Genomic DNA, 27991 nt, shown 5'->3' with positions numbered 1-27991 from the left:
GTTTTGTTTTTCTCTCCGTCCACACAGGAACCGATCAACGCCACACCGAGCTGTTGAAGCGTCCGGAAACGCAAACCCTGATGATGGCTGTTGCCCGCGGCGAAGTGACGCAACACAGTCTCTGGCAGCAGTTAGCAAATCCAGCGACGGCCCAATCACACCGGGAAATTATTTCCGCCGTACTGGGTGCCTGTAACGGTGGATCCCGTGTCGTTTCGCCCAGCCTGCTCCTCAATCCGAACAGTATTCAACCGCCAATGCCAATGCCGATACCACCGCCTCCTGCGCCTGCCGGTGCCAACGCAAATTTGCTATTTCATCCCAAGCAACAGGTGCGCCTTTCGCCGCTGCCGAACGGGATGCCGCAGCGTATTCCGTCACCGCGTGAGCTGCAATACCACACGCAGTCTATCCTGCAGAACGCGCTGATAAGAAAAAAGCTGGAGGAACAGCGTGAGAACTATCGTAAAAGACAGGAACAGCAGCAGCAGCAGCAGCAGCAGCAGCAACAGCAACAGCAGCAGCAGCAGCAACAGCAGCAGCAGCAACAGCAGCAACCGCCGCAGCAACCATCACAGCTACAGCAACCAACTCCACAGCAGCAGCAATCTTCATCTCAACCACAACAATCACAGCAACCGGAGCAAGTGTCGCAAGAGATGCAGCTCAAGCTGAAGGAACAACCGTTAAATCACCAGAATGCACCATCACAACCGATGCAAAACTTCCCACATCTCCAACCACAATCCCAGCCGGAACAGGATCCATCGATGCCGCATCATCCATCAGCAGCGGGCGCGGAATCCTTGCCGGAGCAGCGCCATTCGCAACATTCCAACGTTGCTGAGCAGCAACAACAGGCCCAACCGGCACCATCCCTGGGGCAGCCAATGTCCGCTGGAGGGCCAGCGAATGCGGTTGAAACGGTTACCATGGCTTCACCGTCGTCCGCCATGCTGAAGGGAGGCCCCGGTGGCCGTATGATCGGTACCGCGAACTCCGTTTCGCCTTCGAAGCAAAACATGCTGCAGGCGCAACAGGTTGCTTCACCTACACCGCTAGCATTCACACCTACATCGGTGTTGCGCAAGATGACTGCCGCCCAGGACAAGGAACCGGACAACGTGATTCCACACCATATGCAACAGCAGCAAGCTCCTCAATTATCCCAGCAGCAACTGCCATTACCTGCCCATCAGCAAATGTTGCTTAGCGAGCAGCAACAGCACATGCCAGACGTAGACTCGGGACGTATGGGTGTGAGCATATCTGCACTGTTGGAAATGCAACATCACCAGTACATGAAGCAGCAGATGCATCTGCAACAGGCGCAGCAGCAGCAGCAGAAACCGTTCCCACTGCATCCACATGCCGGACAGCATCCAGTAATGCATGGGATGCAACCGCCGCAGCCAGGCTCGCAGCAACAGTCGCAACCGGGACCGTTCCCTAACGATTCTCAACCACCGCAAGCGGACCATCAGCAGCAGCGCAATATGTCTGGCCAGCCGACACCGTTCGGGCCGCAAGCTGCTGGACCACATCCGCCGCCGATGAATATGATGCATCACCATGCACCGGGCGTCCCCGGACAGAACCATCGGCCGGTAGCGATACTGAATGTAATGGCTCCGATCACGCCAATCCCATCGTCTGTGGTTGGTGCGATGCGGAATATGCAGCCTGCGATGCCAAACAACATTCCGTGGAATATGAAACAATTGCAGCAGCAGCAACCGCAGCCCCAGCAGCAACCGAATCTGACCCAAACACAGCCAACTGCTGGTCAACAGGCACTATTGCTACCGCAACTTGCTCAGCAGCAACAGCAACAACAGCAGCAGCAACAAAATCAAGCCGCACAGTCGCAACCCCAGCAACAAACGCCGCCGCAGCAGCAACACATTAGCATGCCGAAACCACAAGGGCGACCAATACTCAAAGGTATGTCACACACACAGTTAGTCTTATGTAACAATGTTGGAATCAAGATGCACAACATTTTCCCACTTTAGCTACGATACTTTCAATCGACTGGTAGCTTTGTTTAGAAATCTGTCAGATTCGGCACTTTTTCCATACCTTCAACATGATCATCGGTTTGGAGATTCGGAACGTTTAGGGTGTTCCATTTACTAACTTACTTATCAGGCGTTACAATCGCTTCACGGTCTTGGCCTGCTGCAGAAATCCTCTAAAACGTTCGCGGTCCAACGCTGTCGTCTACCGGTTCATTATCCCAGCCTTTCGGGCGGAAGCATGAACGCCATCACACCAACTCAATTTGGGTCGTCCCTCCTGCCCTCTCCTCTGCCTCCTTTGTACGTGGCGACGTAAAAGGATTTTACCGGCTGGGTGTTGTTTTTGTTCATTCTAATGACACGACCAGACTGTTGACTGTTGATTCCAAATGAGCTCATTTGCTTCGTACAGTTTTACACTGGCTATTCTATCGTATACGGTCTTTGAAGTTGATGAAGAGGTTCGCCAGGTTCTGCCGCATGGAATTCTCCCTGAAAATTTCCGTTCCATTTAGCATTTACTATTCACTTCTCATTTCTCGCTTGGATTGTTAATCACTCAGTATAAAAATTCCTTCATCCAAGAGCATGATACACATAGTTATAGTCTACGTGTAGAAAGTGTCGTATCTGAAGATTTTCTAAATAGTTCTAGGAAATGTTAAACACTTTGCGATTCGAATCTCAAAAGAGCTGTAAAAACTCTTTGTGAAGTACTGTGTCTCAGTACGCACAACACTAATTTTAAAATAATCTGAAATTTTGTTATCAATTGAAACAGCGTAGTAGTTCAAAATGATGTAATGTGTGCTCAAGTCGAAAAATGTTGTGTCACTCGATTTCCGCATTGTTTGTACTGTTGTGTTGTGATTATACTTTAAATGCTAAGAACTCTAGCTAACATAAAGCATTTCGGTTTAATTAAATTTGTTTTAGGTGGAAGTGGAAACGGTGCTCAGGTACCACCACAGCTACAGCAGCAGCAGCAGCAGCAGCAGCAGCAGCAGCAACAACAGCAGCAGCAGCAACAGCAGCAGCAGCAGCAACAACAGCAGCAACAGCAACAACAGCAGCAGCAACAACAACAGCAACAACAGCAGCAGCAACAACAACAGCAGCAGCAGCAGCAGCAAATGCCGTTGATACATACACTACCCCAGCACGGTCTATCTCCGATGAACTTTTCTGGCAACATGGATTTCCAGCAGCAACCATTCAACAACAATCGCAGCGGTAATCCGATTCTTGGTGCGCATCATCCCATAACACAGCCACCCCAACAGCAGCAGCAGCCCCAACAACAACAGCAGCAGCAGCCGCCGCAACAACATTCACCCAACATAATCAGTCCCCATATGCAGCAATTGCTCCATCAGCAGCAGCGTCACCAGCAGCAACAACGTGCTATCCGTAATCAGCACGTGCAGCAGCAGCAGCACATGACAATGACGCCACAGCAACCGTTCCGACTGCCTGGCATGTCCGTCGGTGGTGCTGGTGGTAGTGGCGGTAATGGTGGTGGTCAGCAGCAACCCCAACAACAGAACGCATCCGTAAACGCACCACCGTCCGGTGGCGGCGTTATCAACTACAACCGTGATGGTGGGCTGTCCCCAACCAGCAACCAGCTTGCCCGCTGGTTTTCGCCCGAACTGCTCGCCCAAGCGTCGGCCGGTAAGCTACCGTCGCTGAACATCGGTCAGGCGATGAGTCTGGAAGAGTTCGAGCGCAACATTCAACACTCATCGACTATTGTACATAACTAAGGTTCGGTGGGGGCGAAGAGAGGGCGTCGTTAGGACGACCCCCAAACCCGAGGTGTTTGGTTTTTTCTTGATTTGACAAAAGCTGGGAGAAAAAATCGATAAGGATGCACACAGTCGCTCAATTGTGAAGAAGGGCGGCCGATATATTTTTTTTTACCACATTTATTTATATTACTTTTATTATTACACCTTTAGTGATCTTTAATTTTTGCGATTCGTTCATTTTTTCGTCTATATGCGATATTTTATTGTGATAATTATGGTCACATAATACCGCTTCAAAAGGTGTGAAGATAAGTAGATGCTTCACAGGTGTATTCCGTAAGGTGAGGGGTAGCATCGTGTGCAGTAGTACGTGTCCATTGGGACAGTAACGAAACGAGTGAAGCGATTGTGTTAATAGAGAAGCACAAGGAGGGATTCAAGAATTTTGCATACAAAGGTGTGCGTGTTTCGTCTGCTATTTAAACGAAGATTGGAGATGGAGTTCGCGACAACCAGAATCTGAGAGAATGACGATTGAAAGACAAACAGCAAGAGGCACACAGTGTGTTTGAAAAATTGATGTCACAGAATACGCGTTACAAAGAAGGCGAAAGAAGAGGAAAGCAAGAGAGCAACTTTTGATAGGTTCCGTTTTCATAATTTCCTATGCATGCGGTTTACAACAGATCTGAATAGCCACGATCTCCTGAGGTTTTAGTGTCTAGTTCCTATACCTCTCTCCATTGTAACCGATCACCAACTGCGGTTACATCCCTAGATTGTTGTATTTGAGCAGGTCCAAAGAACTAACTGAAAAATCTCTGAACTGAAATCATGACTCATAAGGAAAAGAAGGTATCCAAGACTATTGTGGGGGTCGACATTGTGGGGACCATCCTCTATAAGCCAAAAGGCTTATAGACCCCCCCCCGCACCCTGGCTTACCGATGCTAATGGACGAACCACACAGCCCGTAAAGTTATTTCAGTCCGTCCGTAAAAAAAGAGACAAAGGAAACCATCCTTGATGATAACCACAGACTCTATACGTCCACTAGAGAGGGACTCCGAGATACATCAGGTTTTGGCAGACGAGGGCTACTCAGGAGACTACTAGACATGCAACGTTTTGAGTTTATGATTTATTTGTCAAATTTTCACGATAGTTGTAAAAATTGTTCGAAAATCGCTCTTCAACTACCATCTACTACTCAAACAACATCACACCGCCATCGAAAGAACAACAATCTTTCCGTTTGTGCGGGCAGTTGAAATATTTGAACGAGTTTCAAAAAGAAAAAAAAACAAACCATGCGCGTGTGTAGGTTAGGGCAGTTTTTGCACGGTGCACCTTCCTCCATCTCGCGCTTATTGCGCTATTCGCTAAATAATGGAAGAGCTATTGTGTGCTCTTTATGTATAGAAATAAAGGAGTTAGAGGATCAGCAAAAGCGGAAACAAAACAGCGCAGCGTAAAAACCACGAAGTAACGGTAAACCACAAGTTAATTAGACATGGAGGTAAAGGGAGTGTGAGAGGAGAGAAATAAAAATAGCAACTAAATGAATGCCTCCCTGACGCGCGGAAAAACAAACCCCTACAACTAAAAGAAGAAACATGGAATAAAATGTCGCTAGGTTTAAGGTGCAGATCGAAACGAAAAACGGATTAAAATGTATGTTTGTTAATCACAACAAAAAGAAAAAAAACTAGAAAACATGAATAAAAATCATTGTGAAACCGATACCCATGACAGCGAGCCCGCTCGGGGGCCAAAAGTACCCCCGTACTCTCAACTGTATGAACGAAAAAGAGAAAATGTCGAAGGTAAAGGACTCTTCCCCCAAAAGCGTTCGGTTCCGATTGAAAAGAAAAAGAAAACACAAAAAAGAAACAAAACCCAAACAGGATTCGGAATTATGTTTTAGCCGAACAACAAGTTTACTGGTGCCCCTTTGCCGTTCTAGACAGAAAACGAAAAACGAGGAAGGAAAACGGAAGCAGCACCACGAAAGCGAAGCCTGCCGTACAATTGGAATGCTAAATGGGAAGGACACACAGAAAAAGGGTGTCGCACAGCTGTTTGATCGCTACGTGTGCATTTATTTAATAAATAAATGTTTCATCTTAAGTAAAACGTAAACAGTAGCTTTAATCAATCAATCGTCAATATCGGCATGAAAGGTGTTAACTTCATGAGTCTTGGACCATCCGAGTGGAGGAAGCAAACGCTCTTGGCAAGTTTGATGCTGAGACAATCTTCGTCAGCGAAACCCAGCTCGGCACGAGGCACCGGCGGCGAGCACAGTAAGTGCGTAGCCTGGATCAGGTCGTAGATCGGGTACCTACATGGATGGGAAGCTGCAGTCTGCCCTGGCGACAATGAGGTTCATTTCATCATGACCTCTTTTTCATTTTTTATGCTCTGTCTCCCTCTCCTCGGACATAGCGTGTGAACCCTGGCGACAATGAGGTTAATTTCATCATGACCTCTCTTTCATTTTTCATGCTCTGTCTCCCTCTTCTCGGACTTGGTGAAGTGATTGGATATAAAATGTAATGCTTTTTTCATGTGATCCGTGTGATATTGTTAACAAGATCTACGTTTTTCGTCGAGAAAATGCTAGTGCCGAAATTGGATGGTTTCGACCCTGGTAACAATCCGAACAAGAAAACATATGGTGACATATTGTCACCAGGGTTGTACTTCGGACTAGCGGTTCATTTCGTCTTGTACTTCAGACTAGCGGTTCATTTCGTCTTGTACTTCAGACCAGCGATTTATTGCGGCTGGTTTTGAGTGAACCAGCGGTTCATGTACTCTTGTTCTCGAGTGAACGGATTTGTACCAACAAGACCAGAGCAAGACGAGAACAAGCCGAGAGAATTTAATATATTTTCTCGTTCGGATTGTTACCAGGGTCGAAACTATCCAATTTCGTCACGAGCATTTTCTCGACGAAAAATGTAGATCTTGTTAACAATATCACAGAAATCACATGAAAAAAGCATCACATTCTATATCCAATCACTTCACCAAGTCCGAGAAGAGGGAGACAGAGCATGAAAAATGAAAGAGAGGTCATGATGAAATTAACCTCATTGTCGCCAGGGCTGTGTCGAAACCTTCGTGTTGTTGCTTGGTTCGGCAGAGGTATGACACATTATGAAGAGCACGGAGCATGATGAGGCAAAAAGGGATGCAATGATGCTGTTTACACAAAAATGATCAAGTGTGCGTAATTCGTCCTAATTCGTGAACCAGATTCCAAATCACGAATGCTTCATGACTTTAGGAATGGGTATTGTAATCATAGGAAAACACAATTACAAATCTTACAGTGAAATGGAAGCTGGAAATTTCGCAAAAAAAATCAATCGCCTAAGAATAATGTGGGCGTGCATTTGATTTTTTATGAACACAAAATTTTAAAATGAGATGAAATGCTCATTAATTTATAAATTATATTATCTTTTCATGATCTTTGTTCCAAAGCTTCATATAAATATTTTCACTCGTATTGAAGCGTCCAATTGTAGTTTCTGAGATACAGTGACTCATTTTGCCTGTGAAAATTTTACTTCAAATCACAAATATATTTACGAAACAACATTAATACGTTGCGATTGCATGACCGTGCACACACCGTAAGAAACCCCTTTGGGTAGAAATTTATACAATTTGTACAGAGTTGAGATAGCAAATTTAAGGGCGGGCGATTAATCGATGAGTTGCATTGGTCCATAATAGAACACTTTTATTGACACTTCATTGGCATATTTTTCAAAGAGCAAAAAAGGCATTCAGAGTTCAAACATTAAACCAAACAAGCTGTCATTAAACGTTAATAACAGGAATTATCAGAGATAGGCAATGGCAGCTAGGGGATTTGGTTTACATCTGGGATTTTGAATTGATATTCGACTTTTCTAAAATGGACTCCCGAACACGCCCGATCTCGGTTTCGATTTCGTTTTGAGTGGATTATTCTCCTACAGGACTAAGGAAGAAAGGAGGCAGGCCTACTCATTCATACTGCTGGCGCTCAATGCAAGAGGTTGAAAAAGGTTTATGATAGTGTGCGTAGACTTCGGCACAAAAACCAGGTTCATTCGTTTCGGATCCTGTGGACTAACTCCATGTATCCCGACCTAATAAAATTCAGTCCCGAATGCTTATTTGCGGACAAAGGGCCCTTAGCTAAGGATTTTATTGGAGGAAAGTCAAGCGTATTACCTGTTCGTGAACTTGAAGACAACCAAGACAATAATGAGACTCCAGCGATCGGATCAAACTTCTGCGAGATGCAATACATTGCTCTGAAAAATGTCTTGCGATTCTCGGATGCTAACACTTCTGGGATATTTTTGTACAGTTCCTCGATAACTTGATCTAATGCTGCCGATATACGAATGCAGGAATCGTACCTAGCCCAGAAACTCTTGCTAACCAGAAGACTCCAAAAGCTTGGAAAAGCTATAAGCTGTTGGTGTTCGACGGCTCCACGGTACCTTTTTTTCTCCACTCATGTTTGAGTTGAATGATAACACCCCAACAAAAGAATTCGTATTTTTTCATGTTGTTTTTTTTCTGGGCGTATATGTGTATATGTGTGTCTGTTTGTTTTAATTGTTTTGTTTATTTTAATGAACAAGAAGATTTAACAATGTTTGTTTTTCTTTTATTCGTTTTGCTCCCATTTTTAAGTAAGAATAGGGGTGCCATCAGCGCAATTAGTGGGGTAACAGCGAAAATTGATTCTAAACTCGTGTTTTTTTTTTCTGCCCTCGTATATTCACGATCGAAATTCCCATCCACCGTTGATCGTACACGTTTAAATGTAGATGGGATTTTCCTGCCCGGTAAGCAGCCGGAACATGGATGTCGGCATCGTTTTCATCAGTATCTGAAATGAGCGACGAAAGATGGGGGCGATGAGAAAGAGGACGTTGGAGCGAAAGGAATTTTAAGCCATACCTCTCCGATCGATGTGGCGAGTAGGTTTACAATTTTTTCGTGCGGCACCGCTACGACACTTTGGTTATTGATTTCGATGATACGATGACCGACACGCACGCCTCCCCGTTCGGCAATACCTCCGCGAAGCAGACTGCAGATCTACGAAAACCAGCATTAATCAGTACTCGCCATTTAACGTCGGTACTGCGATAAATGTTAAACACAACATTACTTACCACACCGTTCTGAACGCTAAACCCTAGCTGATACTTCGTATTTGGTCGCTTGATCTTCACCTCCACCACTGGCGCACACGGGACGACCGTAAACTTGACCACGGTTTGATTCTTCGTGTTCTTGATGTAACCCTGGCAGGTGGACAGCGGCAACCCAACCAAACTCAGCCCATTGATGGCGATTATCTGATCACCAATGTTTAGCTGCCCGCACCGGGCAGCCGCACCGGAAGACGCCAGATTCGCAATCACGACCGTCGGTAGCATCGAACCCCATCCGGACTCGACTATTACTACGCCCAATATTTCACCCTTCGCCTTCGGTACCACCACCTCCTTCTGCAGTTCCTTCTTGGCGAAGATTTCTAGCTCGTCGCCGAATATCTCCTGACTGTTGAGTACCTCCTGATAGTCGAGCTCCTTCATAAAGCTGTGGTCCTCAATTCCGTTCGCCTTCAGGAACTCCATGTACGCGACCTGAAATGCTTGCCCGATGCTCTGCGCAATGAACTGGGCCTCCTCGCTCTCGAACACGTGGCAAATCATCTTCGGCGTCCGGTTGCCGGTACGCTTCTTCGGGCTATTGCTTTCCGTATTGGGTGGCCCGGTACCCGTATCCTGCTGAGGTGCATCGATGCCGGACCCATTGTTACCGCTCGCATCATCCACCGTCTCCGGCACCGTTGTGCCGGGTCCGGTAGCAACGAAGCGCCGTCGAGCCATCAGAACTACGAGCTGTCCAATGTCGGCAATGTAGGAGATCGTGCGCAGTGCGTGATCCATCATAATCTCCTTCAGATCCGTGTTCAGTACCATGATTTTCTCTGTCGAAATAAACAAATCCACCTCCGTGCTTGGTTGTGACTCTCCTGCCGGTGCCTGGGGCAAATGGACAATCTCAGTTCAATGGTTTATTGCAGCACGACAATATCTTACCAAAGCCTAGCCGGGTTTAGGTAGGTAAAATTGTGTGTGTGTATTTTTTTTTTTGTTTGGTTTTGTTTTTGGATTAGAGCACGCCATTTTGATAAAGCCCAGAAAAAAATGGAGTGGAAAGATAATAACATACGGTTGGCGGTTAGTATGTGGGAGAGTATCCGGTACAGATTGTTAGGACAGAGATGGGTAGGACGGATAAAAACTGCACAAAGCACAAAGCAAGGAAAAGGAAGGCAAGGAGTTAGAACAACATACACAGCAACAGCACAGCAAACAAACAAACAAACACAAAAAACGAAAAATGTTGAAAAATGAGGCGGATGAAGGCGAAGAAACAAAAGGAGCAAATCTTTTGGAATGGGAAAATGGGGGGGCCAAGTTAGGTCATATTGCATCATGCTCACTTTGATCCGGGAAACGGCTTCTTCCGCCTGCATCATCCGCGTCGATTTAGTTGGTTGACCTTCGCACACCAGCTGTGTGGAGCCTAGATACCGCGCCCGGAACAGAACTCCTTCGATGAGCACTGCAGGATCCAGCAGTCCTGGTTCGTGACGGAGGGGAAGAAAAAAAAGAAATTACTCATGAGTATTGGAGGGGAACAATACATCGAACAGGTAGCGTAACACCGCATCTGAAAAAGGAACACACAATCATGGCAATGTTAAGTTGCAAAGACTATTTGTCATGATTTTGTCCAATTTCTTCAGAGACGTATATGGAGTAAAAACACTTACGATAGGGAGGGACATGCGTTAGGCAAGCATGAGAGGAAAAGGATTAAGATTTATATTAATCTATGTGTGTAGTGGAGACAATACGGATAAATCGGCTCGGCTTCATGCTCTGCCAGATTATTGTTCTTTAGCACATCGTTTGCTTCAATAGCCGTCCTCAGCACGGATTTCGATTTACCGAGATTCGATCGCTGCAAGCACTCAATACCTGAGACAGCAATCGGGTCCATCAGATCCACCAGCAGTATTTATAATAAGCAATTCGTTTTGGATTTCAACTAAAGGCCTTTGTTGAGCCGGAGACTCCAATCCGTTCATAGGAAGATCCACGCCTGGAAAAACTCATTTCGTAGTGAGCGTCGAATTGAATCTCGGCGAACGAAATCCGTGCTGAGGGCAGGAAACAGCCGAAAAAAATTAAGCCTGCTTCGAAAGTTAAGGCATTTATTTTACAGGTGGTTTGGTTCAATCGAAACGAGGGTGAATTTTTTAAACGAACCATTTTGAAGTGATGCGCTCGGTGAATATTTCGACTACCACGCTGTGTTATTGGTTCAAGAGTCGCAATTATCAATCGTGGAGTGCCTTAGATTGCTTCGTGATCTTGAACAGCAGTATAGTTTTAACCCTTTTTCCAGGCAACCGAGCTACCGGGCAGCTAAAACGATTTTTATAGCTTTTTTCTCTAGTTCTAAGAAACTGGTTGACTTGTTATTTGTTTTACGCGAGCAAATTAATTAACTGAAAGATTCATAATTTGGAAATTACTTCGAATTGAGGCAAAATATTTAATTCAATAGAAAAACAAAGAGTAGACAATACGGCACTGGACCGTCATAATCAAAAAAATAAATAAAAACGAAAATTTTACTGGCTACCCCGGGTATCCCGGTTACCTGGAATATTATGTTTTGGCTGGTTGCCCGGGACAGGGGGTTACTAAAGGCTTCTTCAAAGACCCTCAACATCAGGAAGGTTCAATACCTCCCATTTATTACTATTTTCCGCAGAGTATGGCCACAGCACAAAACGTTAAAAGTAGGCACACCGATTGGAGGGTAAAACGAATAATAACTTACCTTCCCTTGTTTTATGCCTTCCTTTGCTTTCAATTTCCTACACGATGATGAAAGAGCATTCAGTGATCATTTCCGATACAATTGCTGCGCTTAGCAGTAGCGTTTAACTTTATCTCACCGGTAAATTTTCTAACGTAATGTCGCTCGGAACGTATATCTCGTTGTCGGTCCTAATAGCGGTCTGGTAGTGTTTAAGCTTCGCTAGTGAGGCAGCAGAATTGGGAGATTTAGGTTTCGCAAAACCACCAATCTCTGCGGAGCTCTGTGGATACAGAAGTATAAGTATCTTTAAAAGAATTGTACAAAAATGGTTTCACTTTCCCGTTTACTCACACTATGATCATAATAGTTCTGCTCGCCCGTGTTCTGCTGGTGACCTAACAGTCGATCCGTCTCCAAATCGGTATCCGTTTCATCCTCCAGCTCTGGTGCGTTTGTGTGCCGTTCGGGCGGGTTTGAACTGGCAGTGTTTTCCTGCTCTCCAGCAAGGCTATCCATAGTTCTTTTGGGATGTGGTCATAAAAATGTGATAAGTACGATGAGTGATCGAGTACGAGCTGTAAATACTACAGAGTCTTGGCTATTTAAATTTCACACCCTCTTATCAATGTTTCATACCCTTCCTTCGTACCTTCCTTGCCTTATCTCTTTCCTCTTGGATTAATTTAATTTGTAAAGCCATAAATCTGACTAGTTCTATAGTAAAGTAAATAAGTAAATACCTGAGCACCCACACCGGTGAATCGTCGCCGTATGGAGCGATTGTTTCCCCGTCCTGGTCCACTGCTTCTCGTCGCTCATCCACCGGTAGCGTTTTCGTGTTTTGTAACGTTGACTTGATATCATTTAGCGCTTCCCGAATATCGTTTGCTAGACTGTCGCGCCCATTTTGCACTTCCGACCCATCGTATGAACTGCCGTGATTGCTGTGGTGATGGTGCTGCTGATGGTGGTGGTAGTGTTGTTCCGTTCGCATCATATGCAACCCTAGCGAACCGAACACCTCCTCCCCCCTACCGCCCCCGTTACCGTCACAGCTGTTCGTGACCGTATTGCCTTCCGAGTCGGATGCATGACCACTAGATAGGCCATCCTCCAGTATCGGCATACTATTGCACATGTCCTCATACTCTACGCATGGCTCGTTGAGAATTTCCTTTACATCGCTCTTAACATTAACTCCGGCACTTTTTCCTCTTGCTAGCGTACGAAAAAAGCCCAGAAAACAAATGAAAGGATAAAAATCTCACGAAGAAAAAGCACAAACTTCGAATTGCTTACCAAAGCTTCTTGGTCGGTAGTCCGTTTCGGGCGAAAGAACAAAACTGTGTTGTTTTATCATGCTGCTGCCACTGCCACCAGAGTCAGGGTGAAGGTCCTCATCTAAAGCTACCTGCTGTTTGCAGTTGAAATATTTGGTATCTACTGGAAAATTCAGCTCGTTGCCTGTAAAGCGGAAAGGCAATCTTTAGCAAACACCACGTACATGCTAGTTATGTTCGGAATTAGTTCACTCTTATTCACTCCCAACTGGAATTTGATTCTTTTAAGAATTTTTATGGGAGTCGCATAACAAGGCAAAAGGCGGTCCCTAACTCAAAACTAAGAGTTGAGCGATGAGGGGAGGGGGCAGGAGGGTTTGCTTAGAGATGTGGATTCAAAACCGAAAAGAGTTTTAAAAGCTCTTTTTGAGAAGATTATTTAAATCATTGATTAGAAAGATTTCAACCACTCACTCACTCTTGCTCAGTACGCACTACTACAGGCCCGTGCCGGGCATAACCTACCAGCCATCATGTTGGTCTTGTTGTAAAAGCTCGCCGTTCCCTCGCTGCTCTTGCCCAGCTCGATCAGTCGTGGCTGTCCGTCGTCGGACGACATGGTTTCGACGCGCTTTGGAAACCCGGGCCGTGGGAAACTGTTGCTCCCGGGACGTATCGTACCGTCCGGGGTGGTATAGTTGCTAGAATAGATTGTGCCAAACCGCCGCGGAGATCCCTCGTACTCGGCAATCGTTAGACCACCTACGGGTGATGATAATAATTAAAGCAGCAGGTTAGCTTAATTTTAAACTGAATGCTTTTCGAATATATTCACTGATCCTGTAAGTGATAATAATAGCTTAAGTTCTGCTCTCTTACATACATCTAAAAATGTTATTGAGTTGTTTATAATTAGCTTAACCATTGCGATGATTGAGAGTGACCTTTCTAAGCTTATCCTTAGCTATCTTAGTTATCTTAAAGTTATCTATGGCCGTTGTCGCTGCTCGGTCGTTCGATTTATGGTTGTACAATTTTGTATGAGACCAAAAAGCTGTAAAATCCTATGACCTCTAAATATTTCGCGCTATCTCTTCTTTTACTGATTTTTTCCTGCTTCAGCAATATCTAAAGGTTTTTTTTCGTCTGATCAGTGCTCGTCGAATTTTCTCTGTCTATGTCCGGATAAATGTTATATTATTTCATTTACTCACTCTCGCAACCTTTTCGCTTTAATCGACTCTTTGTCTAATACCCGTGTTTTCTCTATTCGTGAGCTTGGAATAATATTTGCTGAGTAAAACTTTAAGTCGCATGTCGACCAACTCTTACTAAAAGTCAATAAAGTGCTTGGTTTGATCATTCTGGTGTCTGCGGTAAGCTCTATTATAGTCTTGTCGGCCTACAACTAGAATATGCTTGCACCATTTTGAGTCCTGGTACAATGGAGTGCTGCAATAGAATTGAGAATCGGCATAAATATTTTACTCGAGCTGTTTATAGACGCTTTGATGGGTCGGAGTCTTGGCCGTCGTATTATAAACGGAATCGTTTCATTTGCTTAGATTTTTAAAAATTGGAAGTGCCACATGGTTCAAGCCTGTTTCATTGGTGCATTGCTTCAGGGATCCTCAAATGACCCGGATCTTCTTTCCTCTGTTTGTCTGTCGTCCCTTCCGTTCTCGTGATTGTCTTTTTGAAACGCATCACTTTCTGCACTGTTATAATGATCCGCTTTTTTCCTGCTTCAGATGGTTCGATCGCTTGTATCACCATTTCGATTTCAACATCTCCATCAATTACATCCAGTCTCGTATTTTCTCCTCTCTGCATGACTCTTAGTGTCTCATTTGTTGTTCTGATCCTCTCCTCTTGTTATTCTCTTCCAGATTTGAGCTTTCCATTGTCTTTAGTTTCTTTTTGTTCATTAATATGTAAGCTACTAGTTGTAATTTGTTTTTAAGTGCTATCGTTGTTAAGTCTTATTATCAGATACATTATCGAATTCAACAAAATAAATAAACGACAATATAACTACTTTACTTTTCGCCGTACTTTTCACCCCTTTTTCACTTACCGATAATGGTCTGTATTTTGTTCGCGTTGTCTGTGTGCGATTCTTTGCTTGGAGTGGTTCCACCGCCCATCAGGATGGACATTTCTGAGCCGTGCATACCACCTCCACCACCGCTCGATGGCCAGTTTGGTTCGATGTCGTCAAACACCACAATCTCACCGTCCGAAAGTATCGATTGCGTGGAGTAAACGTGTGAACCCGCTGTCGGCATCATGACGATGTTGCTGGCTGCAACGGCGGCCGAATGATGGCACTGTTGCAACAGGACCGGGCTGGAGGCGGTAGTTGAATCGCTGCTCCCATTGTGCCCACCGCTACCGACCGGGCTCCGGCCCACCTGTATCTGGTGCCGCTGCTGGAACCGTATCTTCGGCTCGTGGTCCGTCGTTGCCGGTTCGGGCGAATGTAGCACGGTGCTGACGGGGGTTGTGTTTTGCGTTGTGCCCGATTCTCGCCCATCCCAAAAGTGTAGCTCCGTGTCCTTGTCACCGTACAGGTCGTGCGTGTGTAACTCCCGGCTACCGAGCGGGTGGCCTTTCGACTCGCCGCCAATCGAACCGGACAGTGAATGCTTGCTACCATCGTTCGTGGTGCAGTACATTGTGGCTTCGGACGGGTCGAACGGTCCGCGGGTTTGGAAGCAATCAGTTGATGGACGAGCAATCCCTTACTTAGTTTGTTTTATTGCACACCGTTTACTGCATGGCTTTAGTTGGAGGCGGATTATTAAAAAATATTTGTAACTGCCCGTAAAAAAGCGGCGGACGCCCGCGAAACGTACACACGACGAAATTATTGCATAATGCTTTAACGAGCAAAGCATTAAACAATGTAGCACAACATTTTGTACTCGGTTTTTCTTCGGTGTCCTGTCTAGCGGTTGGAAAATCGGTGAAAAGTCTAACGACTTCAACGTTTTCAAGTGGAAAGTAATTAGGTCGTTTAGGTTTGCAGCAGTTGGCAGCGCGGACACACGGTGGAGAAAAATCGATTCGTAGCAATTTCCCCTTTCCGGCCACTAGTATAACGGATAGTACCGTCCCTAACAGCGTATTCCCGGGTCCAATTCTTGTAATTGTACTATATTTGCTTCACTTAGTCTATTACGCGTATACACGGCCGCTCCACTTTACGAAAAACAGAAAGTGGGACTTGCTTTTTTCTTTTCTTTTTTGTTTGTTTCACACTGAATGTGGACGAGCAATATATGTATTGAGCAAGCATATCCCCTACAGTAAACATCGTAAACAGCTGTCAAAAGGCTCTTGCTTGAGCAAGAAAATATGTATATGGAGATTTTTCCCACCCCCCGTGCAAGGGATTTAAATTGAACTGTCAAACATGCGAGTTCAAATGGAAAAACGGATGTTTTTTGAAAAACTTCTTTCAACTTTCGTCGAGGAGCTAAAGAAAATAATTAAACTAAATGTGCGGCACAGTAAAATTTTAAAAGAATTTTGCATGAGTGGAATATAATTCAGTTGCATAAAGATAATTAATAACAATCTATCCAAGGTTATATCAGCATTGCGGCACATTAAGGATCAAGAATGTTGTATTTTTTTTTTCAGGACAAATATCAATGCGATGGAAACCGAACAGAGTGACGTTTTTGAAAGTGCAGAAAATCGTAAACTATAGTTTGGAGTTCGTAGCACCAAAAAAAAAAAGAAGCCAAATAGTAAAAAAGGGTTATCTCTCCCGGCAAGGAACACAGATAGCGAGAGAGAGACAGAGAGAAAGAGAGAATGAGCGAAGGAATCGATGCGCGTGTCCTGTGTGCGTGGGGTTGAATGGTGGTGAACGATTCACAGTGTGTGTGTGTGCGTGTGGTAAACAGAGGAAAATCGTACGCGTACCAGGATCAATGAAATCGCAATTTCCCACTGCTCCGTGAAGAAGTGCAACAGTCGCAGGGAAGTCGTTAAAAAGCGAAGTGTGTTCGATGTTCGGTTAAAATGTAAGATTGGCCTTCTTTCTTTTCCTCTTTCTTCCCTGTCTCTCGCTATCTCTGTCCTACTCGGTACTGTAATGAAACAGTTGAAAGTGCGCTATTCGCTTGTAAATCTGTTCCGTTTTTTGTTGTTGTTGTTAGCTCTTAATGTGTTGTGTTTTGTTCGCATTTTTACTTAATTGTGCTCCGCGAGCAGTGTGCTTTTGCGAATAATATTTTCGTTATGCAATTGCAAGCAAGCAACAACAACAAGAAAAGCCATTCACTGCACGTCGCGCATCATCATTCTAATACAACCGCAATCTTTCTTCACCGTTCGCTAGCTTTTGTGTGCTAAAATTGCTGTAAACAGTGCCATCCAAAATCACAATCACGCTTTTAGGGACTCCTTTTTTCTGTTTTATGTTTTGGTAGTTGTCGGTTCATTTTTCCGTCCAAACGGAAAAATGATTTTTTTCCATACGGGGCAAAAATATGAGCAAGAGATCCTACGTTAAAGTGGTCCGCACATACATCTATATAGTAAACTACGTAGGGCGACTGGTGTGTACGTCTTTATACGTATGCGCGTCCGTGCTCGGTGCATGTGTGCGTGCGTCTATCCTCCAGCGTATCTGTGTGCGTGCGTGTATGTGCCTTTGCACAAGTTTTGTAAAATTTGCGTACCATCAAATGATCCTGCAAGCACAAAACACAGAAACTATCTAAACGATTTTTTAATAGTACGGAACCTGACACTTTAGTTTGTGTATGTGTGTGTGTGTATGTGAACGTGCGTGTGTCTGTGTGGTTTCTTTATTCAAAAGCATGAATGTCCTTCGTTGAACCGTATGGCTGTGACGAACCTACAACGAAAACGTTACAACTGGCCTGAAACTGACACAAGAGGGCCAAATTTAAGGGCTCCGGATTCTTCCGATAGTGGCCCTACCGTAGTAGGGAACTCAAGAGAGGTCTATAGAGCTCTTATACTATAAACTGCAACACCCAGTTCATCCTAACCCTTCGCTGATGTATACGTACTCTTCATTACAATTCCATTACAGCTGCCTGTTACAAGCCAGCAAGTTAATGGTAAAAAAAACATTAAATCCCATTTTATATGGAAGTCCTAGTAAGACTAGAGGAGTAAGGATAACCTCTATCGTATTTGCGTTTGTGTACACACACGTACACCAGAGACATGTACACACAGACGTACTTACGCACACATGACCACAAGGAGAGGACAACTAGAAGGAATCAAAAAGAAAAGAAACGAGAGAGCAAGAGAGAGAGATAGAGAGAGAGAGAGAGAGAGAGAGAGAGAGAGAGAGAGAGAGAGAGAGAGAGGAAGAGAGTAGGAGCGCTCATCAGCACAAAACAAGGCAGGACCCTCTGTCTACTCAATTTACCCTCTTTTATATTTTTTGTTCCCCCGTGAGTCATCCATACCGTCAGCAAATCATCACAGAGCTTGTGTATGTGTTTGTACGTGGCAAAAGAGGATCAATTATCGATTTTTCTGCTCGGCTACCCTCCTTGTGTTTTAGTAGAGGCTGCTGCTCACCCAGCTCGGTTTCGTTCACCGCCGCCTGCTCACATTACATTGCAACCGTTTTGCGGACTGTCTCATATTGCGCTATTGTGTTCTCGGCAGCAGTCACCTCACTTTAGCCCCTAAGGGAGGTCCACCCGTTTTGCGAGGGCACACGGGAGAAAAACCCCAACCCTTCCGTCCCCCGTCCCTCACGCCACTCCAGCCCTCCCCACCATTAGTGCTAGGGGAAACACCGCGTGTCCGTGGAAAGTCTAGTTATTAAAGTGCGTTTTTAACATTGTTACATTTCAGTACTTCCAACAAATTACACACACTCTTCCTTCGCATCGTGCGGCTCCCACCTTAACGGTCGGTGTCTTTGGGAGCAAAGTTAAAAAAAAAAAACGAAACACACGCCATCCAGCCCAGTTCCATAGTTTCCCAGTGGTGAAGTTCGGTTATGATTTTTCGGTTTTTGAAGTTGGTTGGTCTCGTATACATATACATACAATACAATACATACGCGACCCGGTTGGTTTGTGCCTGACCCCCTTTGAAAATCCTCTTAACGCGCCCCCAATTTCGGGTTGGTATCCCAAAACAAGCGCGACCAAGCTGCAAAAAGTGAACGGATATCGCGAAGAGCCACTCGCGAAACTAACGAAAATAGCAAAACCTACCCGCAATATCTGGCAACCCCATACCCCGCGCCCTCCCCCTCCCCCTCCGTTCGATTAGTGTTTCGGGCTTAAGTATGGTTAGTTCGACCGTTGCTTTCGATAAAAAGTCATCCTCGACACCAGTAGAGAGCACCTCAGTCGACCAAAATGATAGCATTTCCTCCATGCCTTTCAGCAGCAGCGTCAGCAGCGCCTGTAACGATACAGCAGGTGTGCTGACACACGAGACTAGTAGTGGTGGTGGTGGTAGTGGTGGCGCGCCCGCGAACGATGTGTCCTCGGCGTTGAGTTTTAGTGAGCAGAAAATCTCGTTACTATTCCCCAAATGCAAACCACGCAGTGAGTATCACTATGTCATGAACAACAGCAACAGCAGCAGCAGCAGCAGCAGTGCTTGTGCGAACGGTAGCAAAAACACTAACAATAATTGCCTGCTGGACGTCGGCGGCATGTCGCTCGGTTCCACACACTCGCTAGCGACGTATGTGACGCGCACGAGCCCGCCGACAGTTACCGCACAGGGTAGCGGTGTGGCGGCCCCGAAGGTCTACATGGATATGAGCGTGTACGGCAATAATAATGGCGGCGTTAGTAACAGCAGTACCAGCAATCATGGTACGGTGAGCGAATTTGATTACGGCCCGGAGAAGGAATTGACCGTCGGGAAGGCACTGCAGATGAATACGTGCGGCATGAACAACAATATGGGCGGCAACGGCACGGTCGGTAATAATAACCATTACACCAGCAACCAACCGGCTGGAGGAGGAGGTTCCAGTGGTGCTACAGCTGGTGGAGCAACCATTGGTCTCAAGAGTGCCGGCAGTATAAAACATTCGTCCAATCAGTCCGCCAGCAAGAACAGCTCGTCCTCGGATGGGTACAGCTTCTACTACAGCAATCAACCACCGTCGCTGACCTGTTCGCCAACCGAAAATCAATCTACTATCAGCACCGCAACAATAGCCAACAGTGGGGGTGTCGGTGCCCCAGCACCCGGTTTGCTGCTGTCCGATGACGACGACACTGGCGACCGCACCAAGAAGGACCACGCCGGCCCAGCCAGATGGATGGAGCGCAACTACTGTCACCTTTCCGTGTCACACTATCCCAGCGTGCCCAAACCGAAGGGTGGCAGCGGCGGGACGGGTGCCGGCGTAAAGCGGGGCGTCGTGTCCGGTTCCACCTACAAGCCGGTCAACTGCTACAATATGGTGCTACAGTCACCGCTCGAGGACGAAAGTGACATGGAGGACAAGCTAAAGTACTTTAACTATCAGCATGAGATGCAAACGTACACCAGTACGCGCAAGGACAAGCTGGCCGGGTTTGGGGCCGACTTGCACTGTGCCGCCGGCAACGATGGAGGTGAAGAAATAGTCGTCCTGAGCAGCAATACGAAGGAGCATGGCAACACACTTTCAGTGGCACAACCGAAACCGGACCCGATGCTGGACGAGCTGGGTATGGGTCGAAAAGGGGCGTCGCACATGGGCCAGAAATTGGAGCACGTGCCCCACGTAGGACTAAGCGTCGCTAGCCCAAGCGTCGAGAACGAGCAGCTGCTAGGTACGGTAGATTTTGCGGATCAAATGATAGGACACTATCCGGTAAAACCGATCGGGCTGAACGATGGGGAAGATATGGTGGACAGTAAAGTCAACGCTGGTTCGAACATTATCGGTAAGTACATCATACCCGTTTTCCTTCCTTGTGGATATCTGTCAGTAGTTTGCGTAGTAGTTTGCGACGTTTTACTTGCTTGTTTGGTGATTTGGTCCTTAGCATTTGCAGTTGGATATAGCTAATTTTTGCCCTTCTTCCCATATTATGTCATTTATGCTATGTTCTTTTAACTACAACCAGAATACGACGGTTCGCCGCGAAGGTTCGGGTTAAATTTGTGCGACGAAAGCGACTGTTACTTAGCGTCTAGTGTGAAAATCAATCTCACATCACCGTCACTGTTAACGCTACCTCGTCCCGGATTTCCGCAGCGTGTCCTAGCGACAACGACGGCGGTAGCCAGCAACAACGCTAGCTCTAGTAGCATGCCCGCCGGCCAAACGTCCACCGGCAATGTCAGCTGCTCTCCTTCGCTGCTGGATCAGGTGAACTCTACCCTGAGCAAGACGCTGTTGCTAGATGCGAAAAATGGCCGTTCGCAAAACGTGGACGATAGTATGCAATGTTATGGTAGTGGTGACCAGCCAAAGGGCAAGGACCATCACGTGTACGACCTATTGCCGTGTGACATTAAGCCTGGGCAGGCAGCCGCGCCCGAGCACGGTGGCAAACCGTTGGAGAAAGTTCCACTGCAGAACACGCAAACGTCGGAGGATGAGTTGACGATTGGTACTTCCAGCTTTCCACCGATCGCCAACTCTTCCACGTTCGACTATTTGTACGAGTTTTCCGAAACGCGCAAGGTGCTGGAAGAGTTCTTCAAGTGTCCGTCGACGGAGGATGTGGAAAAGTTTAGCGACTACAATGATAGTGCGGACGAGGACGTGGAGAGTCTGGACGTGCATTACGACTATCCGGTCGAGCTGGAGCGTTCGAAAACGATCGAAACGACGTACATTGGGAATGTGAACGGGTCGGGTAAACAGGACAACAGTACGCATTCGCCCAAGTCACCAGTGCTTAGTGATGGGCCCACGCTGGAGGAAGAGGACGACGATACGGCGGATGTGGAGGATGAGGAGGAGGACGAGGAAGAGGAGGAGGAGGAGGATGAGAAGGATAACGGGTTGGCGAAGTACAATTACAAGCTGAAGAAAGCCCGTATGAACGACTACTGTGGACTGAGGAAGAAAAAGTCCGAAACGCATCTCAAGAGTCACACCGGGACAGGAGGATTGGCTGTGGTGGACGGGACGGACAGATATTGCAATCCGGAGTACGATCGACGTGACGAGGATGGTGTACGATTGTCGCTTAAATCGACGCTCCAGTCGGCAAGCGATGCACGCGACTACGCAATGTACGTACAGAGCAGCCTGCTCAAGACTTACCCAGACCAGCAACAGCAGCAGCAGGTTGAGCAACATACCGGTAGTCAAAATCAGTCATCAAATCAGCATTCAAACAACGTGAACGAGTTACGCTTCAATACATACATCAATGGTGCGAGCCGTACGAGCAGTTACGATGCGATCAACGATGCGAACTACGACGGACATCCAATCATTTCGAATGGCAGCGACAAGGATCCGCTGCACTACTCGCTGAACGATGACGGTGGCGATGGGCGCAAAGCGTTTACCCGCAAATATAGCAAAAACTTCAACTACTCGCCGGACACGACTGACTACGATTCGAACTGCGGGGATTACGATAGCGAAATTTCGCCCCAGTACGGTAGCGACTTTGGGCTCATCTCCGGCAACGGTGCGACGATGTGCGACGATCTGAACAATGGGGTGATTAGTGCCACGTCCGGCGCACCGACCGGTACCGGCGACACGCTCAACTGTCTGTTTGCGAACAATGCGAACAACTACACGCGCTACTATGCCGCCATGCCAGTACTGGAGGATGGTCTGTCCAGTGGGCACGTGTCCGACTCGGAGAACAATCTGAACGCGAACACGATGACGAGCCTGCTGCCGCCAGATCTGGTGACCGGTAGTGTCAAACAGCTGACCGGCAATGGCAATACTGGTAGCGGCGGTGGTCTAATGCAATCATCCGGCGGCAATGCGTACGGCCTGCTAGGTGCACAGTCACCTTCAGTTACCGCCAAGCAGTCGATATCATCTTCACCGATCGTATCCAAAGAATTGAAGGGTGCACAAGGCCCACATGTACAGCAGCAGTCACAACAGCAGCAGCAGCAACAGCAGAACCAAAGCACTAATGTAGAGGGTTACTTCGTAAACAACACCTTCCGGATGGGGAATCTTAAGCTAAACTCTAGTATGCTACATAATGCGAGCATATTTAAAAATCGCGATCCAGAGCTGGAATCTCTTTATACTATAAGTAAGTATATTGACGCACTGATTGGTAGTGTCTCTAGTCTCTAGAAAGTCTGGAAGTGATGTTTTGGGATTTTACTTATTTTCTCTCTCTCTCTCTCTCTCTCTCTCTCTTTCTCTCTATTTCCCTCCCTCTCTTTCTCTAATATCCTCAGATACTATACAATCGACTCCACCACCTCCAGCGCCAGCACCGCACAGGAAGTCTTCGATTGATTGTGATAACTTGTCCATGTTGCAGCAGCAACAGCAACAACAACCCGTACCGCAAAAGCAACAACAGCTTCAACATCTGCAACAGCTTCAACAGCAGCAGCAGCAGCAGCAGCAGCAGCAGCAACAATCGCAACAACAAGGACAACCACAACAATCACAGCAGCAGTTCAACCACTCACAAACATCTACCGCCGACGTACAGTCAACATTGAAGGACATTAGACTTTGCTTGCAGAAAACCAAAAACTTGAACTTAGCTAGTGGCAACCAATCTAGGAAACCGTTCGACAAAAACAACACCTGCACTAGCGAATTCCCGGAAACACTCGGCGGTACGGTCGTTGGTGGTACCGCCAGCGCTGGTGGAGCTACTGGTGGCAGTGTTAGCGGTGGTGTCGGTACCGGTCCTAGCCTCTCACCAATCTGGATACCACGCACACGAGCCAACGAGGACTTTAGCAGCAAACCGATTTCAAACGGAGGAACCATACTCCAGACGTCGGGCGGCGGTAGTGGTGGACCTAACATTCTTTCAAACGGACTGCAGTCAGTGTCGGGAACTTCCTGTAAGCTGTCGTCATCTCCATCCTCACTGCACACCGCACTGCAAGCCTGTGCCAAGGCGGGCGCTACGGCAGGGTCGGGTGAATTTGCCGAGGAAACGGATGTACTGATCGTACAGGGTGCACCATCTAAAACGCTGACACTTGTGGACGAAGATGAAGATCCGGATACGGATCTTGAAACTGACCGTCTGCTGGGACACCAAAGGTTAGATGATCAAGGTTTTTACGACGAAAGCAACAGCAAACTCTGGAGCAACGATCGCAAAACGGGCGCTGCACGATTACTTACTCTCGGTAAGGTATCGCCGAAGCAGCAAAATGCATCCCAGTCGGCAAACACCACGGTCGGCACGATGGGTACTGCGGTGGGCTCGGTAGCTAGTGGCAAACCAACCAACCAAAGTCAACTGGGTGACCGTTTAGGTGGATCGGTTGCGACGCGGGTCATTCAACCGAACGGTACCGGCGCTTCAAATAGTTTCCAGCCGTCATCCGCTACAGGCGTTACAAGCACTGGTATGGCGGGTGGGAATGCTACTATACCACTGCCGGACCTTGGTGCGTCGGCAACCACTCTGCCAACGTCGGTTGCTGCCGGAAGTGCTGTGAATGGTGGTGGTGGTGCTGGTACGGCCTCCACCACGTGCCACAAAAGTGCGAAAACTAGTGGCAACTTGATTAACTTTAACGGTCCAAATGAACCACAAACGCAACTAACATCGCCGAACCCCAGCCCGCAGCATTCGCTTAGCGAGGGCAACCTGTTGGATAAGTCGAACGATTCGGGCAGCCCGAGCGGATCGACGAAATCGAAGTCACTGCTCAACAATGACACCAAAAGGAAGTCGAAAAATAAGGAAGGTAAGTAGACATCAAGGGTCTTCAATAGTAGTCTTCAATTCTAACAAGTTAGCTCAATAGGACGCAAACTAAACCATGATAATTTTTCTGTCTGCAAATATCACGCTTACACTGTTACGGATTTGTTTTCTGTAAGTATGAGAATTCTGGTACATACGGCTTTAGGTCATATGCTGCACAGATCCTAACAAGTATATTAAAATGTTGCGTATATTGCTTTCCTTCCAGCATTACAGTGCTTATTGAAGGTGTTCTATTCCGGGCCCGTTACTTAGGCTCCACGCAGCTAGTCTGCGAAGGACAGCCCACGAAATCGACACGAATGCTCCAGGCAGAGGAAGCCGTTTCTAGAATAAAGGTATGACTACTCTGCATTCTGCACTCTGCAGTGTTTGTGAGCATCAATTTGACTGACACTGACTTTTATCTCCCTTTTTTCCGCCCACCTCTACCTGTACTACGCCTTGTCTAGGCTCTGGTAAGTTATATTAACACAGCATCCCGCTGCCTAAACATATGTGACAGCTTCTTTTTTGTTCCTCCATCTAAAGTCTCCCGACGGTGAGGTTCAACCGAGCACGGAAGTTGATCTCTTCATATCCACCGAAAAGATAATGGTACTAAATACGGATTTGAAGGAGATCATGATGGATCACGCACTGCGCACGATCTCTTACATTGCCGACATTGGCGATCTGGTCGTGCTGATGGCAAGGCGGCGTTTCGTACCGCAGGACATCGACTCGACCGACTCGTCCGGTGGAGCGGGTAATGGTGGTTCCGGAACACACACCGTCAGCCACGTGACCGGCAGTGGCAGCACACCGTCACAGAAGGTCGCCACCGGGCCGAAAGGGAACCGGACGCCGAAGATGATTTGCCACGTGTTCGAGAGCGAGGAGGCCCAGTTCATTGCGCAGAGCATCGGGCAAGCATTTCAGGTCGCGTACATGGAGTTCCTGAAGGCGAACGGAATTGAGGACCACAGCTTTATGAAGGAGATGGACTATCAGGAGGTACTCAACAGTCAGGAGATATTCGGTGACGAGCTAGAAATCTTCGCCAAGAAGGAACTGCAGAAGGAGGTGGTGGTACCGAAGGCGAAGGGTGAAATATTGGGCGTAGTAATAGTCGAGTCCGGATGGGGTTCGATGCTACCGACGGTCGTGATTGCGAATCTGGCGTCTTCCGGTGCGGCTGCCCGGTGCGGGCAGCTAAACATTGGTGATCAGATAATTGCCATCAATGGGCTGAGTTTGGTTGGGTTGCCGCTGTCCACCTGCCAGGGTTACATCAAGAACACGAAGAATCAAACCGTGGTCAAGTTTACGGTCGTCCCGTGTGCGCCAGTGGTGGAGGTGAAGATCAAGCGACCAAATACGAAGTATCAGCTAGGGTTTAGCGTCCAGAACGGTGTGGTAAGTAATGTTGTGTTTTACATTTATCGCAGTACCGACGTTAAATGGCGAGTACTGATTAATGCTGGTTTTCGTAGATCTGCAGTCTGCTTCGTGGAGGTATTGCCGAACGGGGAGGCGTGCGTGTCGGTCATCGTATCATCGAAATCAATAACCAAAGTGTCGTAGCAGTGCCGCACGAAAAAATTGTAAATCTGCTAGCAACTTCCGTTGGCGAGGTAAGCGAACGGAGTGTTTGCGTGTAGTAATAGTATTAAACTTAGTATGGTTTGCATCTCAATTTTGCAGATACTGATGAAAACGATGCCGACATCAATGTTCCGGCTGCTTACAGGACAGGAAAATCCTATCTACATATAAAGTACACCGTCGTTTTCTTTTCTACAAGCTAGGGCCATCGACCCCTATGCTCTTCTGACCTAGATATGCTTAAAAAAACACACACACACACATTCACGCACTCACATACGCATACATTAAACTCAACGTACTTTTTTTTATTCATTATTTTCCTTTGTATAGTATGCATATACAGGTACGATTTCATATGTGTACATTTATAGCAATCTTTTGGAATTGATTCATACCTTGGCCTTGCAAACTGACATTATTATCGTTATCAATATGAATATAATATACACGTACACATAACAGCAACAGACACAAACACAGAAGGAATACATCAATACGCGGGTTCATAAAAAATCGCTATGGATGCGTAAAGGGGAAGAAAAATACGAAATTAAAAAGAGAGTATATGTTATGCCAGGGCCTCAATGCACATATAGCAGCCAGAACTAACATTAAGCAGCCCCGACTACGTGTAAATCGATTGGGTTTTACATTAAAGAAAAGGTATTATAATACAGCTTTTGCATTTTGCCGGTGGTTTCGTAACTGAAAGGAAAAGTTTGCGCAAGTCAATGTACTGAGTCAGAAAATGGAGAAAAAAAGAAGCACAATATATATGAAAAACAAGAAAAAAAAACTTGTTCTGCGCAGCATTACATTTCGAAACGATTTCACTAAACGCAAAGAAGGAGCAAAAAAAAAAAACAGCAGCAAACACTAAAAGATAAAACCCGTAAAAGAGCAACGGTAACGGACAAACCAAAGATACCATTTATTGTAACTACCTTTAATGAAAAGAGAAGGGTACGGCAGGCAAAGAAATGAAAAACCAGTGTGTAGTAAAGAGCAAAACAAAAAAAAAGCAAGATGAAAAAGAGAGAGAGAGAGAGAGAAAGCAAATCTCAGAAACTGATATATATATATTTTTTGAAATCATTTAATAAACAAAATCAAGCGTACGGGAAGAAAGCAAACAATGGGAAAAGCAAAACGTTGTAAATCGACAAAGTTGCACGCAAAAAAAAAGGAAAGGCGAAAGGAAAAGCGCAAGCAAAGCAAAGCTAGTAAAGTCCTAATTGCATACATCTACTTAAGATAAACAAAACACGTAAACAAAGAAAAAAATATAAAAGCTTTCGCGCTGAATGTTTGAGGAACTGAAATGAAAAAAAAGGTCAGAATTTTGATCCCAGAAGGTAAAGTTGATTGTTTTTTTCTTTAATTAATTCTAAATTTTAATATTTTGTTGTTGTGATGAAGGGACACTAAGAAAAAGAGTCGGAAAGTGAAGGCTACAATTTAAAGAAACAACAAATAAAAAGCAGCAAAAAAACTAAGGAAAATGAACTCACACAGACACATACACACAAAAAAACATTTAA

General features: G+C 46.1%; 4 protein-coding genes across 4 annotated transcripts in view; 2 read left to right on the top strand and 2 right to left on the bottom strand.

Moving 5' to 3' along the window:
• The window catches only part of LOC126561877 (uncharacterized), a 179114-nt gene extending 175321 nt beyond the window's left edge, over positions 1 to 3793 (top strand). The window contains exons 4-5 of the mRNA XM_050218275.1: positions 28 to 1944; positions 2958 to 3793. Coding sequence (XP_050074232.1) covers positions 28 to 1944; positions 2958 to 3787 — 2747 coding nt within the window. The 3' untranslated portion in view covers positions 3788 to 3793. The remainder of the gene's footprint in view (positions 1 to 27; positions 1945 to 2957) is intronic.
• Positions 1 to 27991, bottom strand: part of LOC126559811 (transmembrane protein 47) — a 59703-nt gene that overhangs the window by 11711 nt on the left and 20001 nt on the right. The window lies entirely within an intron of this gene.
• Positions 8607 to 15662, bottom strand: LOC126567712 (uncharacterized). The gene is made up of 11 exons (XM_050223965.1): positions 15062 to 15662; positions 13510 to 13746; positions 13004 to 13168; positions 12445 to 12922; positions 12056 to 12224; positions 11841 to 11984; positions 11723 to 11759; positions 10311 to 10450; positions 8968 to 9846; positions 8750 to 8890; positions 8607 to 8678 (listed from the first exon to the last, which is right to left on the bottom strand). Exons 1-11 carry the CDS (start codon positions 15660 to 15662, stop codon positions 8607 to 8609), a joined length of 3063 nt encoding a protein of 1020 aa, XP_050079922.1.
• On the top strand, positions 19290 to 26644 carry LOC126561406 (uncharacterized). The gene is made up of 8 exons (XM_050217571.1): positions 19290 to 20897; positions 21081 to 23201; positions 23353 to 24840; positions 25077 to 25198; positions 25313 to 25318; positions 25392 to 26258; positions 26336 to 26476; positions 26547 to 26644. Exons 1-8 carry the CDS (start codon positions 19379 to 19381, stop codon positions 26616 to 26618), a joined length of 6336 nt encoding a protein of 2111 aa, XP_050073528.1. The 5' UTR covers positions 19290 to 19378; the 3' UTR covers positions 26619 to 26644.

Source organism: Anopheles maculipalpis, chromosome X (genome assembly GCF_943734695.1).
Source record: "Anopheles maculipalpis chromosome X, idAnoMacuDA_375_x, whole genome shotgun sequence".
Classification (NCBI taxonomy): domain Eukaryota; kingdom Metazoa; phylum Arthropoda; class Insecta; order Diptera; family Culicidae; genus Anopheles; species Anopheles maculipalpis.
The sequence above is the reverse complement of the archived record's forward strand: the minus strand, read 5'-3'. Positions and strand labels throughout refer to the sequence as shown.